Raw genomic sequence first — 14908 nt, 5'->3', positions numbered from 1 at the left:
AAAAGGGAGCTCTGCCTGTCATATCCCTTCACATATGAAGACTCGTTACTGTTTACTGCTGTCTTCCCTTTTCTTGATTCTGTGGAAGCCATGCATGGTCCAGGGAGAGTTACTCATTCATTCCTGCATTCATCAAACAAGTACTCACTCCTCACAAAGAAGGTTTTTGTAGCTGTAAAGATCCTTGGGTCTTCTAGTCCAGCCTTCTTCTGAGGCCCAGAGAAGGGAGGTACCTTACCCAAGATCCCACAGCAAGTTGGGGCCAAGGTGGGCTACAGTCTTGAGCTCTTCCAGGGTCCCTGCCTGGGGCTAGTTTCAAACTTTTTTACTCCCACCCGCAGCCCTCAGGTCGGTCACACCCTAGGTTGGGACATAATCACCTGTTGGATTTTGTCTACAAGGGAAGGAACGGTAAAAATACAAGGGGCGAAAAGTGCCCCAAATCCCTCCCTGGGGCCGGCAGTGGGGGGCGGGGGTGGCCTGCACCCTGGAAAGGCCAGTTCTCCATCAGAGCCTTGGCTGCACTCCTGGGGACTCCCAATTGATGACAGTTTTTGCCATATGTATTTCTTGAGTAGACACTGGTGGTGTTGGGACTCAACTCTCCCAAAGCGTGCCAATCGCTGCTGCCCTTTAAGAAGTCTTTGATGAGTGCCACCCAATACAACTAAGGGCAGTGGATCGCTCGGTGGCTTGCAGACCTGTTACTTCCTACCGCTTCCCCTAATGCCCTGAGACGACGAGTCTTTGGCTTAGTAAGCGTAACGTGCATCTTCGCTTGTCCACTGCTGTCTGCCACCTAGTTGGAAGACACCTGGATATGTTAGACACGGTTTACAGGCGCAGTGGCTCGGGAGCTGCCCCCAGCTGTGCCGCTAGCTTGCCGGGTGACATTTTTCCCTTCTGCGTCTCTGCCCCCTTCTTCGTTGGGTGGGACTGCGCCAGAATCGCTTCCAGGTCCCTCCCATAGGAATGGAGACGCCGGGCGGAAGGAGCCAGAGTGTGCCAGGTGGGGTCCACGTGGCCCGCTCGCGCCCGCGATTTCCTTTCTCCGCCCGAGGGCACGAGGCATTTAATGCCAGGTGGAAGAACAGTGCTGCTTGGCGCAGGAGCTGAAATTTAGCGGCGGTCGGAGGCTGGTTTCGCAATTCTTCGGCTGCGGCTCTTCGCCCCAGGCGGAGCGCCAGGCGCAGGCGCCTGAGGGTGCGCTATTGGAGCCCAGGGCCCGCGGCGTGTGCGCCTGCGCGGGCCTGCAGCTGGCCCGGGAGGGGCGGGAGCCGCTCGGATGCGCTGACGTCGAACCGCCCGCGCCCCCCGCCCCTCCGCCCGGCTCCGGGTTGGCCGCCGCCGCGCCCCGCCCCCTCCCTGGGAGGACGCCCGGACGGAACCGATCGCGGCTGGTTTGAGCTGGTGCGTTTCCATGACGACACGCGCGGCGCTATAAGTAGCGGAGCTGCGGCGAGTCGGGCTTTGTCAGTCCACTCAGTCTTCCTCAGCCTCCGCCGCCGCCGCTGTCCCTCTGCCAGCGCTCCGGCACCACCTCGGGCCGGCGGTTCTCCGCGGGAGGGAGTGAGGTGGCGGGCGGCCGGGCGGGCGGCTGACGGGGGTGGCGGGGACAGCGGCGGGGCGGCCGGCGGCCCTGCGCGCTCGGCGGCGGCGTCTGGTCTCCATGGGGTCTGCCCGCGGCGCCCGTGCGCTCTAAGGTGAGAGGGGCGCGTCCGGGCGGTTGGAAGGCCGGGGGAGCGGGGGTGACGGCCACGTGTCCCTGCGCCCGGGCCCGGCCTGAGGCCGGAGCAGCTCCCGCGCCGTGGAGCTGCGAGGACACGTGGTCGCAGAGCCGGCCGCCGGCCCCTGACCTCGGTGAGCCGCTGCGCCCCCGGCCCTGGCGTCCCCGGTGAAGCCGGCCCCCGGCGCGCACGGCGGCCGCCTTCCCGGCTCAGGGCAGCCTGGGCTGGAACGGCCCGGGGTTCACCTCCTCCGAACCACGTCAGTGAGGGTTTCTGAGCCGGAAGCTGTTGAAAAGGGTCGGTCGTTCCTTCAACTGCTGTTTTTTTTTAAACCCATGTGGCAGTCCGGTAGCAGGTGCAGGAGAGGTAGGAGGCGAGCCGGCGCAGGTCTCCGGGCTCCCATCGCTCGCACTCACTTCTAGAAGAAAGAGACGTGCCATTCCGCCGTATTGCCCTGGAATTTACTTTTTTTTTTTTTTTCATTTTAGCTTTTATTTGTGCTATGTGTACAGAGCGAGTGACCCAATATAGAAACCCACTCGGGTCGCTAGAGCTGAGATGAGATAACCTTGTAGTAACAACTGATAATAGTCAGCCGGCCGTGGCTTAGAGTTGTTTACGGGATCTTTGAATGACTTGGTGAGTCAAGAAAAACCTATATTATTAAGATCCCAGTTCAGGCTTAGGCATAGGAGCCAGTCCCAAGATCTTCCCCAAAAGGCCACCTGTGTTTGAAAATGCAAAATAATGGGGGAAAGTGGGGAGTAGAACCTCTTAAAATGTCTAGGGAGAACAAAGAATGTGTTGACTTCATTCAAACCTAAAATAGGGCATAATTTAGTTTACTTGTAAATTTTTCAGTTGCTGTTTGAATTAGTACCTGTCTTTTCTAACGTTACCCAGTTTGCAGTAAAGCATTTCATAGCAGAGAGGCGCTATCTTGCGCTAGTCCGAGTCGTTTTAAGTAACTTAGCTATACAGAAAGAACACCAAAAGGTGTTCTTGCGTGAAATGTCTCCATATCAAAAGTTATTGAGATAGGGCTTCCCTGGTGGCGCAGTGGTTGGGAGTCCGCCTGCCGATGCAGGGGACATGGGTTCGTGCCCCGGTCCGGGAGGATGCCACATGCCGCGGAGCGGCTGGGCCCGTGAGCCATGGCCGCTGAGCCTGCGCGTCCGGAGCCTGTGTTCCGCAACGGGAGGGGCCACAGCAGTGAGAGGCCCGCGTGCCGCGAAGAAAAAAAAAAAGTTATTGAGATAAAGCTTTGAAAGATACAAGAAAGCAAAATACTTAGTAGGGGTGTATTTCAGAGAAACAAAAACGTCCTAAGCTTAAGCCTGAACATTGCCTTAAAAATGTTTAACAAGACTCTAAATAGCCCAGTCTGTCACCGGTGAGCATATTTAAATGTTGTTATATAGACAGAATGGGTTTGCCAGCAGTTAGTCTCTTCCCTTCCCCTACGCGCGATTTAGGCAACGTAGGTGGTTGACAATGCCAGCAAGTCACATTAGATCAAGCCTTGCAAGTTCTACCGTGCATGGGTTTGGATTTATGGCAGGCCCGTCCCCCTGGGCCTCTCATAGTGTCCCATGCCAGAGCAACCTGGCCCAGAACCATTGCCTGGCCTCTGCCCGTAGGCTGCAGGCACTGAAGCGGGTTGCACAGTGGAAAAGAAGCCTTCCCTGGCAGAAATTAAATAGGTTAAAATCAGTAATTTTAAGACAACTGTCATTGACCAGTGTCGTATTTCATGAAGGCCAAGGACAGTGGCTCTGATTGTTAAATGAGCTTTATTTTTGCTTATTCATAAATTATTGTTGGCTTACTTTTGTTACAGTTAGCCAAAACTTATTCCCAGGTGATGATCATTCATAGCTAAGCAAGTATTAGAGTGCCGGTAAGGACAGTTGAGGTTCCCAGAGTTGCTAATTTAGTAGGCAGTGCTGGTTTAAGAATACTGATTTCTGGGGCTTCCCTGGTGGCGCTGTGGTTGAGAGTCCGCCTGCCGATGCAGGGGACACAGGTTCATGCCCCAGTCTGGGAAGATCCCACATGCCGTGGAGCGGCTGGGCCCGTGAGCCACGGCCGCTGAGCCTGCGTGTCCGGAGCCAGTGCTCCGCAACGGGAGAGGCCACAACTGTGAGAGGCCCGCATACCGCAAAAAAAAAAAAAAAAAAAAGAATACTGATTTCTGATCAGCTACAGCAGCTGTAATACATTATGTTGATTTGAAGATTGCAGTTTTAAAAAACACATGCCTAGCATGAAAATTAGCTCATAAAATTCTCAGGAAACTTAAGAGCACTCAGTAAGTTGAGAGCAGCGATGCCTGTTGGTCACTAAAAGTTGTTCTGTATAAGACTTAGGAAATAGCAAGATGTTTATACAGCAACTTTGAAAAATTGCTGTCATGCTATTTTAAGCTTCTAAAGAGAAACAGATCGGAAATAAAGTAAGCTAACTGTCATGAAACTTTTTCCCTATCAGTGAACTAAGTGCGGGAAAGCTTCTGAAACCTGCATTCAGCAGTTTTTAGCAGGGATATTTGAAATGCTTTCTTTGAGGTGGACAGTACTATATATGGAAGTTCAGTGTGAAAAAATCTGGCGTTGAATCTGTGGTGTCCTCATTCCGTTGAGGTTTGTGGAGTCACGTGACCTAAAGCTAGGAATAATGGGATTCCCAAACCCAGTGAGTGAGGTGTCTGTGGAGGGTGCTTGAGTGGCCCCGCTTCCTGTGCGCGCTGCCAGTAACTGATCTTCCAATTTAATGTGTTCCGAAGGTGGACGGCAGATGGTGCGTTTGTCGGGACATTCTCACTGCTGCAGCTGGGGCACGCACACCTTTCAGTGGGACTTGGAATTCCGAGAGAATTGCCTTTGTGGAAAGCTGGCATAATTTCTTTAAATTTCATCTCTTAGTTTCCCTTGTAAGTATTCATGGTTGTTGCAGGCTTATCTTATTAGGGGTTACTAAGTGTTGCTAAGACTTCTGAGTAAATCGTCTTCCCTGTCTGCAGTTTGTTGTTTCAGAAAGATATCAAGGAACCATGAACAACTTCAGTAATGAAGAGTTTGACTGCCATTTCCTGGATGAAGGCTTTACTGCCAAGGACATTCTGGACCAGAAAATTAATGAAGTTTCTTCTTCTGTAAGTGTATGTTAAGTTCTTGCTGGGAGTGCAGCTTTGAGAATGTTGGGTTGGATGGGAAGCTTCAGTGGGGTCTTGCGGAAATGGAAATGTCTTATTAGGGAATTTAGAATTTAATTGGCTATGGATCGTGCAATAACAATGATATTCATGCCAGGAATTGACTAAATAGAGTAGGATTCATGAGAATGACGGGCAAGGGAAGGGAAGCCTGCGTGTTGGACACATTGTTAGGCCGCTGATGGGTTTCCTGTAACCACTGTCACTGCAGGACGATAAGGATGCCTTCTATGTTGCGGACCTGGGAGACATCCTAAAGAAACATCTGAGATGGTTTAAAGCTCTTCCTCGGGTCACCCCCTTTTATGCAGTCAAATGCAATGATAGCAGAACCATAGTGAAGACCCTAGCTGCCATAGGGACAGGATTTGACTGTGCCAGCAAGGTGAGCAAAAGCCGCAGAACTCAGATGATTGTAATGGCCTCGGTGTTCCCAACAGGGCAGGGGAGGCTAATGAATTGAGTGGGGGTGGTGACAGTTTCCCACGTTTCCTGTTTCTTCCATGTACTAGCTACATGTATTGTAACACCTCTTCTTTTTCAGACTGAAATCCAGTTGGTGCAGAGTCTCGGGGTGCCTCCAGAGAGGATTATCTATGCAAATCCTTGTAAACAAGTGTCTCAGATTAAATACGCTGCCAATAATGGAGTTCAGATGATGACTTTTGATAGTGAAGTTGAGTTGATGAAAGTTGCCAGGGCGCATCCAAAGGCCAAGTAAGTTACTCCTCCATTTGAGGGCAGGGTCAGATGTGGCATCTGTATAATAATGGCAGACAAACTCAAATTTCCAGTTGTTAGATTTCCATACTTTAGTAAATTGTCTGTGTACTGGGTCAGAGACAAAGTAGAAAAAAGCTTAAAGCCTCTTGATTAGTAAAACCAAATTAGACTTAAACCACAGGGTATCAGAGCCCAGGAGTCTCTGTGTTAACCATGGCTGTAGGTGATCTTCTGTTATGGGAAACCTGATACACTTTCCTTGCCTCTAGGTTGGTTTTGCGGATTGCCACTGATGATTCCAAAGCAGTCTGTCGCCTCAGTGTCAAATTTGGTGCCACACTCAAAACCAGCAGGCTTCTTTTGGAACGGGCGAAAGAGCTGGGTATCGACGTCATTGGTGTCAGGTGAGATCTTGGTGATGGCAGAGGTAGAGATTAAGATTACACAAGGCAAGTTTTATAGGTTTCCTCCCACTGTGAATAGTTATTTCCAGAAATAGTAAGAAATAGCATATTCTACTTTTTTTGCCCCAGCTTCCATGTGGGAAGTGGTTGTACTGATCCGGAGACCTTCGTGCAGGCCATCTCTGATGCCCGCTGTGTCTTTGACATGGGAGTAAGTATATGTGAACCCCAAGTGGGAGGAGGGGGCGCAAGGATGACAGTAATAACTAGTCCCAATTCCAGAACTGACCTTTTGTAGAGGTCATCTCATATTACAGACATTTAACCCCATCTGCTGCGTGCATTTGTCGTGCCTTGTTATGAATCTGGCTACTTGGTTGACTTAATTTGACTGAATTAACTTTCTTGACTCTAGGCTGAGGTTGGTTTCGGCATGTATCTGCTTGATATTGGTGGTGGCTTTCCCGGATCTGAGGATGTAAAGCTTAAATTCGAAGAGGTAATTTATAACAAAACTATAATCTGTAGCTCTTAGCAAGTTCTTTTTTGGAATATTTCAAAACTTGTTTTAACAGATAGTAAAGGGACTATACAAACGTGAAAATAAATGTCTTGGTGGGGTAATTTGAATGACTTCTGTGCTATTTAAAATGGTACTTAAGGGACTTCCCTGGTGGCGCAGTGGCTAAGACTCCGAGCTCCCAATGCAGGGGGCCCGGGTTCAATCCCTGGTCACGGAACTAGAAGAAGTTAGGCCATTATATGCTACTCATTTATAAAATAAATCCATATTCTTTTTTGTTAAAATTATGTGCATAGGCAGAATAGAAAGTTTTGTTCTGTTGGCATGTATTTGCTAGATAAAAACATTTAGGCACTTTGTAAGTCGTAATAAATTTGTATCATTGTTTAATAAAATCATATCCATAACATCTTAAAGAGGGTAGAAAGGGTGTCTGGAGGGGAATCAAAATGAAACCACACGGATGTACAGGCTGGTTTTCAGGGAGATGTTTATCTTTTGCTGTTGTTTGAGGGTAAACCTCTCCGCTGATGACTGCTCTCAGTGTTTTTGATGTGTCATGTCACAAGGTGCTGGTCCGTGTGAGTTCCCCTTGGTGACTAACTGCTCTTTTCTGTCTCACTCTGGTAGATTACCAGTGTAATCAACCCGGCGTTGGACAAGTATTTTCCATCAGACTCTGGAGTTAGAATCATAGCTGAGCCAGGCAGATACTATGTTGCATCAGCTTTCACGCTAGCAGTTAATATCATTGCCAAAAAACGCGTATTAAAGGAACAGACAGGCTCTGATGGTACGTACAAAGGATGATTCATCGCGTGTGTAACGAAGTTGGTACATAAAGTGGTAATTGAGACCGATTCTGCTTTTCTAGATGAAGATGAGTCAAGTGAGCAGACGTTTATGTACTACGTGAATGACGGAGTGTACGGGTCTTTCAACTGCATCCTCTACGACCACGCACAAGTGAAGCCTCTTCTGCAGAAGGTACCTTGTGAACACGCTGTAGCCAGCAGTTAAGGTGACTGGTCAGGACAGGTGTCAGCAGGCGTGCTTTTCTCCCTCTCACATGCAGAGACCCAAACCAGATGAGAAGTATTATTCGTCCAGCATCTGGGGACCGACCTGTGATGGCCTGGATCGCATTGTTGAGCGCTGTAACTTGCCCGAGATGCATGTGGGCGATTGGATGCTCTTTGAAAACATGGGTGCTTACACTGTCGCTGCTGCTTCTACCTTCAATGGATTCCAGAGACCAACCATCTACTATGTGATGTCAGGGCCAACATGGTTAGTGACAACAGTGTGTGTGTTTATGTGTCCTGTAAGAAAATAAAACCTTCCAGGGTATATTATGCTTGCTCTTGTCGAATAAGAAATTGTATTACTTAGGGTTAAATAGTAACTTTTTTTTTTTTTTTTTTTTTTTTTTTTTTTTGGTTCGCGGGCCTCTCACTGTTGTGGCCTCTCCTGTTGCGGAGCACAGGCTCCGGACGCGCAGGCTCAGCGGCCACGGCTCACGGGCCCAGCCGCTCCGCGGCATGTGGGATCTTCCCGGACCAGGGCACGAACCCGTGTCCCCTGCATCGGCATGTGGACTCTCAACCACTGAGCCACCAGGGAAGCCCCAGTAACATTTTTTTAAATTGTTTTTCTCTCCATATTAATGTATGCTTTAGAAATTTTGGAAAATACAATGGAAGGAAAATCCCTTCAATAATTGTGATCTGTATTTTCAGATTTTTAAGGCATAATCATTTTAGAAAAGATTGATCAGGATATTTCTGTGCAGCTAGAATATTTTAATTAGTGTCTGTGACTTGTGCTTTCCTTGTTACCGTAAAGATGGTTCTGAAGAAATGCTTGCTGTAGAGCTACGTTGAATTGCTTCCTGATGACATAGTAACCAAGGACATAAATAGGCTCATGAATAAGTTATTCTCAGTTTCTCGGTGTGGAATTGCTCAGTGAGGGGTGACTCAGGGTTTCTGAGCATGCCACTTCTGTCTCTTTCAGGCAACTGATGCAGCAAATTCAGAACCACGACTTCCCACCCGGAGTAGAGGAGCAGGACATTGGCACTCTGCCTGTGTCCTGTGCTTGGGAGAGTGGAATGAAACGGCACCCAGCAGCCTGCGCTTCAGCTCGTATTAATGTGTAGATACCATTCTTGTAGCTGTTAACTGCGAGTTTAGCTTGATTTAAGGGTTTGGGGGGGAACACTTAACTTAATTACTGCTAGTTTTGAGATGTCTGTGTGAATAGGGTTGGCATAGATGCAGCAACGTGGAAGACTAGGCGATGGGGTCACACTTATCTGTGTTCCTATGGAAACTATTTGAATATTTGTTTTATATGGATTTTTATTCACTTTTCAAACATGCTACTAAAGCGTGCCCCTCAGCTGCTGAGCAAGCGTTTGTAGCTTGTGCATTGGCAGAATGGGCCAGAAGCTCGGTGCTGTGACCTGTTTGAAGTAAAGTATAGGCACTGGGAAATGTCTACAGCGTGTCCATTCCAGATGGCTCACCTTGCGTATGGTTTACAGGTGGGAAATTGATGCTTTTCCCATAGGCTGAGAAAATTGCCCCAGAGGACTAAGGCGTTGACAGGTTTTTAATATTTTGAAGATCCATGGAATGCCTTTTTCCTGTCTGACATTTTTACTTCAAGTCCACAAGTCCTGTAGGAAGTTTGCTTTGGATTCTCAGAATAGTGAGTGGGTCTAGCCCCATGTGCGGTGGAGGGAAAAGGAGGGGCGAGACAGTGGGCAGTCTCTGCTGTTAACGGCTCAGTCCACCCTGGATGCGACTGTGAGCCTGGAGTGCCCAGGGCCCCTTGTTAACTAGCCGGCCTGCGGCGAGCAGGGCCAGTGCCCAGGCCCCCTGCACCCTGCCTCTCCAGAGGCTAGACACAGGCCCTCCCCGTCTTGACTTCACTAGTTGCATAGTTACAACTAGTTAGGAATGTAGCACAGCTTTTGGTAGTTGTTACACGTGTTGTAGATCTTTACCTTCCGGCCTTGGCCTTTTATATTCTCTTACTCAACTTGTACCCCCAGTCCTCAGAAGAGGTTGGCAGGCTCTCATACTAAATTTCCAAAATGGGAATTGTGAATTCCTGCTGTAGCACAGGGAGGAGGGAGGAAAGGAAGGCCATGTAAAAGCCAGGTGTCACCTTAGTAACTGCCACTTGTCTGTACCAGGCACTGCAGACGCCATTGAGTGTCTCACCAGCTTCGTTAGAGGGACACGGGGAGACAGCATGTGGTACAGATGCAAATGCTGCAGCTTCTTGCATCTCAGGGACTACATTAGCGCTTCTGCTGATGCTGTTAGTACCTCTACCAAGGAGTTGAGGGGAGTGACTTGTGTTTCTAAAAAGCCACCTTCCCCCAAGCCCTGAGTTCCACCTGGACACAGCACATTGCTGTGATCGCTGACGTCACATCTTGGCTGATTAGCCAGACCCCTGAATAGGACTTCTTAGGAGCCACAGAGAAAATAGGTCTGACTGGAGTCTGGGCAGAATAGAGGAAAGAACACGAGTGGACTGTCTGTCCGACTTCCTGTGAGCACATCCTTTTCTGGGTCCTCAGTCTGCCCGCTGCTGATGTTCAAAATAAAGGAATTGGTGTTCTGTATGGATTAAGTGCCAAGAAATGCAAGCTAGATGCCATGCCTAAGATTTTGAGAAATGAGATTTTCTACCTTCAGAAGTGAGGAGTAACAGGACGCCCTAGTGACAGCACTGAGCTTGGATTGAAAAGAGGAGAGGTTTTCCACTCAAAAAGTATGCAGTACTGAGGGCTTGGGAACTGCTCTTCTCGCAGCCTGTTAGGTAAAAGTGCAGTCCAGCCAACTGGCCAGTGCTGGTGGGGACAGAAGTAGCCCCAGGTAGTCCCATGGCGCCCATACAACAGCCTCTGAACCTGGCTCATGGCAGCTTGGTGAAGCCACTTGTGAGCCCTGGAGCCTGTATGGTGACACGGCCTGGGCTGGGCCAAATGACCTCCCGTGGCCCCTACACCTGGGTGTGGGCGAGTTTGGCAAAAGGATGGAGATCTCAGATGGCTGGATGTGTGTCGGTCAACACTGTCCTCCAGGACCCTCAAGTTCTAGCTTGTAGTGTGCACTTAGTATGTCCATTACAGATGGTACTGTCTGGTCATTCATAGAAATGACATTTCTAGACCTTGATTTGAAGTGAATATAGCTCTGGCCTCCACCAAGGCTGTGGGTGACTCTTCCTCCTGAGGGTGTTGGAGTCTCCACGCAGGCCCCCATGGGAGGGGCTCCTGGTTCAAGGTAAAGGAAGTGGTTTCCAAGCCCCTGCATTTGGATCACTTGGGGAGCGTCTGAAAATGCAGATTGCCGGGTCCGCCCCAGGACTGGGGACGGAGTGTGGGGCAGCGGGTAACCACCTGGGCAAAGTAAGATGTCACTGATGCTCCTTACACCACAGTAAATCCCAGATGAAAGTTTTCATTGTGACAGGTTAGGCCACAAATGTATTAGAAGAAAACATTTGAAGTCAAAAATGCAAGGGGCAGGGGCTTCCCTGGTGGCGCAGTGGTTGAGAGTCCGCCTGCCGATGCAGGGGACACGGGCTCGTGCCCCGCTCCGGGAAGATCCCACATGCCGCGGAGCGGCTGGGCCCGTGAGCCATGGCCGCTGAGCCTGCACGTCTGGAGCCTGTGCTCTGCAATGGGAGAGGCCACGTGGAAGGGGCCAATTTCTTTCCTGTTCAAAGAGCTCCAATAAATCCGTAAAAAAGAATTCAATAGAAAGTGGGCAAGCCACTTAGGTTCACAGAAAAGAAAAAACTTTGAACTTGAACAAACTTTAAAATTCAAGTGCATATTAAAACTATGAGAATCTATCACCTGTCAGTTTGACGAACGTAGAAGAGTGCACTGGCTTGCTGGGTAAGCAGGCTGGCTCGCCCAAGGCAGGTGGGAAACAATAAGAAGAATCTCTGGAGGGAATTTGGCAATATCAGAAATAATCCACGTTATCTTTGCCCCGACACGTCTACTTGTAAGAGTTTTCTGATAAGTCGGCGTAAGGCTTTTCATTGTGACGGTGTCTGTACAGCACGTATTAGAAACAACCGTATGTATGCTCGTCAAGAGGCTACTTGCTGATGAGAAGGTCACTGGAACACACGGCTGCTTCAAGACGCAGAGCCCTGCAGGAGCTGGCGGGGGACGCTCTCCAAGCTGGAGAAAGGGGCAGAGGAGCACCGTGCAGTGAGCTATCCCCTGTGTAAAAGGCAAGCCAGGCCTGGTGTGCACGCCTATACCTGCACACGCGTGGAAACTTCTGAAAGGACCGACCGGAAACGCAGCAGGAGGATGGAGGCCTGAGGAGGGGAGTGGAGACTGACTTCATATGCACTTTTACACGTGTCTATTGCTGACCTTAGAGGAATCAAATGTATATGCCTTCTGGGTGAGGAAGGAGAGGCCCAGAGAAAAAGTCCTCAGTCGCGTAACTCCCACGCGCACGAGCGGCTGAACCAGGGCCGGGGGGCAGGGCGGCGTGGGACAGGGCCGGTCTGCAGGGCTGGCTCGCGCCCACCCAGCTCCTGAGGCTGCCGGAAGTAGCGGCCGAGTCTTCGGGGCCGAGTACTCACCCGCCCCCCACACACACACACCTCTGCCCCGCAGCCCTGTCCCCCCCCGGGCGGGGCCGTCTGCCCTGTCAGGGCGCAGTCCCCCCGGGGACGGGGTCAGAGCCTGAGCCTGCCCCTGGACCCGTGCGCACCCAGGGTGCCACTGTCCACGCCTTCCACAGCCCTCTCTAGCCTGGCTGACCAGCCTTCGTGCTGCCTCGCAGGCGGCCCGCTGGCCCACGCAGGTCTCACTCAGCCTGTCTCCAGTAGACCTGTGCTCCCCACAGCCCACGGTGACCCCTGTGATGGTCACCTTGCATCTCTGTGCAGACTCCATCCTTGTTTGTCAGGTGGTCAGGCTGTATTTTATGTGGCAACCCTATCAACCAGGCTTCCGAGTCCCGGGTACCAGGAGCCCGGCCTCAGCTTCTGTGTGCTGTGTGGCCCACGGGAAATCAGGTGCTCCCCCGGGCTTTAGGCTGTCAAATGGGACAGAGGCAGAAAGCTCCTACATGAAGCTCCGAAACCAGGCTGGGGGATCCGCGCTCCCAGGCCCGGACGGCCCTCCCGGCTACGGCCGCCAGGGGGCAGCAGCACCTCGTGCTTGAGACTCCTCGGCCCATCTGGAGCTGCGACCAAGTGGGCAGGTCCTTCAGTCCCTCAGCGAACGATGGCAGAGGCCTGACAGGAGGGCTGTGGGGACTGGAGCGTGGCCTGGCTCGGGGGGATATCCAAGGGCAGCCACACCTGGGCAGCTAGGCTTTGAGGCTCCAGACAGCTCGTCCTGGACCAGGCTGCTCCCCCCGAAAATCTTGCCGAGCCCCACAGACGAAGACTCCCCCAGCCCAGCCCTCACCCCCTGCTTCACACGCAGGGAACAGCTGGGGGTCCCCACGGCCTGCATTCTCTGCCCCCTGCCTGTCCGGAGTGGGTGATGCCCCCAGCCTGGGCTCCTGAAGTACCCACACCACACTTGGTGACCTGGCCGGCCACCCCTCAGGCGCTCCCTGGACACACCGCTCGTGCCCGTGCCCCGCCCGGGCCCTGAAGCGTGGGTGGCGTGGGAAGCAGGGGGCACTGCCCTCACAGTCCGCCCGCTGACCAGCCCTTGAGGCCTAAGTCCAGGTCCTGCTTATCCCCACACATCGGTCCCCGGGCGCCCAAGGCTGCTGGTGTTACCCCTCCCCAGCTTCGCCTGGCCCGGGGCCATACTCTTCCCACAGCGGGGCCGCCCCACCCTGGGCGCCTGGTGCCAGCCCCGGCTCTGGCGCCCCCTTCTGGAGGAGCCAGGAACCATCTGCAGCCCTCGCTCTGAGGGGGAGGGGCAGAGGGGCAGATCCTGGCCCACGGGCATCCTTGCCCTCCCCCAAGGCTCTGCAGCCTGTCCCTCTTTATGTCACACTTAGTCATTCCACTTGTAGTACCTTATTCTACAGAAATAATCCCGATGCACACAGAGATGTATATAAAACGTATTCACATTGTTTGTGACAGGGAAAAGCAAACTGTCAATCTAATTGCAAAGAATCGATTAAACTATGGGACATCAATATGATGGAACACTACATGATACCTCATTAAGTGAAAAAAGCAGGAATATGAAATAGCAAGTGTACTACAATTCTATTTTTGTAATCCCTAAGTGTACAAATATATTTATAGAAAAAATAAAAAGACTGAGAATATATACACCAAAATGAACAGTGCGTCTGGGTATTAAATTTATAGGTAATTGTTCTCTTGTTACTCTGTATTTTCTATAAAGAATATATGTAACTCTTAGAGAAAGTTTAAAAGCTATCAGAAAAATGAAGCCTTAAAAAAATCCTATCACAACAGTATCATGCCAAAAGCTAAGCATATATTATATTAAGAATTCAATGTTTTCAATTTTAGATTGAAATCTAAAATTGAATTTTAGATTGTGAGATCAAGGTCAGCACCCTTGGCTCTCTGGGCCCCTGCCTTATGTGCCCAGGGTCACGTGGCTTGTCAGTGGCCAGGCTGAGGCTTGTACCCCCTGCCTCTGTATCTGAGGCCCACTGGGTGCAGTTCCAGGCTGTGGGGTGGACCCCACGCTTCGTTTGTTCACTCACTCATTCTGAGCCTCTAATTTTCTTTTCCCCCCTCTTGTTTTTGGCCATGCCACATGGCTTGCGGGATTCTCAGTTCCCCGACCAGGGATCGAACCCGGGCCGTGGCGGTGAAAGCCTGGAATCCTAACCACTAGGCTGCCAGGGAACTCCCTAATTCTAAGCCTGGCCTGTACCGGCTCTGGGTAGGGGAAGGGGGAAGGCGGCCAGAAGGAAGTGAATTATGAGGTCAGTACAAGGGAAGCAACGCTGTGGGCGAGGGGAGCACGGGGGCCATGGAGAGTATCTGGGGAGGGTGGGGACGGCTTTCTGGAGGAAGGGACGTTTGCATGGCGTCTTGGGAAAGGCAGGTGTGTGGGCGTTTCAGCCCAAGCTGGGGACAGGAGTAGGGTGGGTGCCCTGCTGTGAAAGCCGACTGGGCCAAGCTGAGAGCCAGGGCCAGGGGCTCGGGTCCCGCTCCCACCCACCTGGAAGGAGCTGCAGGGCTGCCACCCAACACAGCCTCGCACACGTCCCCAGAAGACACTCACCTGCTGATATGGGCCCAGGCCAGACGTGCTGGGAGTCTGGTGCCGAGTCTCTGCACGGGTGGTGCCTGGGTGCGCGTC

General features: G+C 51.3%; 1 protein-coding gene, 1 long non-coding RNA gene and 1 other non-coding gene across 3 annotated transcripts; all 3 read left to right on the top strand.

Annotated features, from left to right (window-relative positions):
* Window positions 1-1218: 1218 nt before the first annotated feature.
* LOC116764276 lies at window positions 1219-13908 on the top strand. Its single transcript, XR_004352829.1, has 3 exons — window positions 1219-1232; window positions 1408-1410; window positions 12116-13908. It is a non-coding gene; the product is annotated as an uncharacterized LOC116764276 (long non-coding RNA).
* ODC1 (ornithine decarboxylase 1) lies at window positions 1551-10236 on the top strand. Its single transcript, XM_032652720.1, has 12 exons — window positions 1551-1703; window positions 4513-4659; window positions 4750-4881; window positions 5153-5326; window positions 5486-5658; window positions 5934-6068; window positions 6198-6279; window positions 6484-6567; window positions 7222-7384; window positions 7466-7578; window positions 7667-7881; window positions 8608-10236. The coding sequence occupies exons 3-12, from the start codon at window positions 4780-4782 to the stop codon at window positions 8750-8752; spliced, it is 1386 nt and encodes a 461-aa protein (XP_032508611.1). The 5' UTR covers window positions 1551-1703; window positions 4513-4659; window positions 4750-4779; the 3' UTR covers window positions 8753-10236.
* Window positions 3266-3397, top strand: LOC116764814. Its single transcript, XR_004353026.1, has one exon. It is a non-coding gene; the product is annotated as a small nucleolar RNA SNORA42/SNORA80 family (small nucleolar RNA).
* Window positions 13909-14908: the final 1000 nt, after the last annotated feature.

Source organism: Phocoena sinus, chromosome 13, assembly GCF_008692025.1.
Source record: "Phocoena sinus isolate mPhoSin1 chromosome 13, mPhoSin1.pri, whole genome shotgun sequence".
Lineage (NCBI taxonomy): Eukaryota > Metazoa > Chordata > Mammalia > Artiodactyla > Phocoenidae > Phocoena > Phocoena sinus.
The sequence above is the reverse complement of the archived record's forward strand: the minus strand, read 5'-3'. Positions and strand labels throughout refer to the sequence as shown.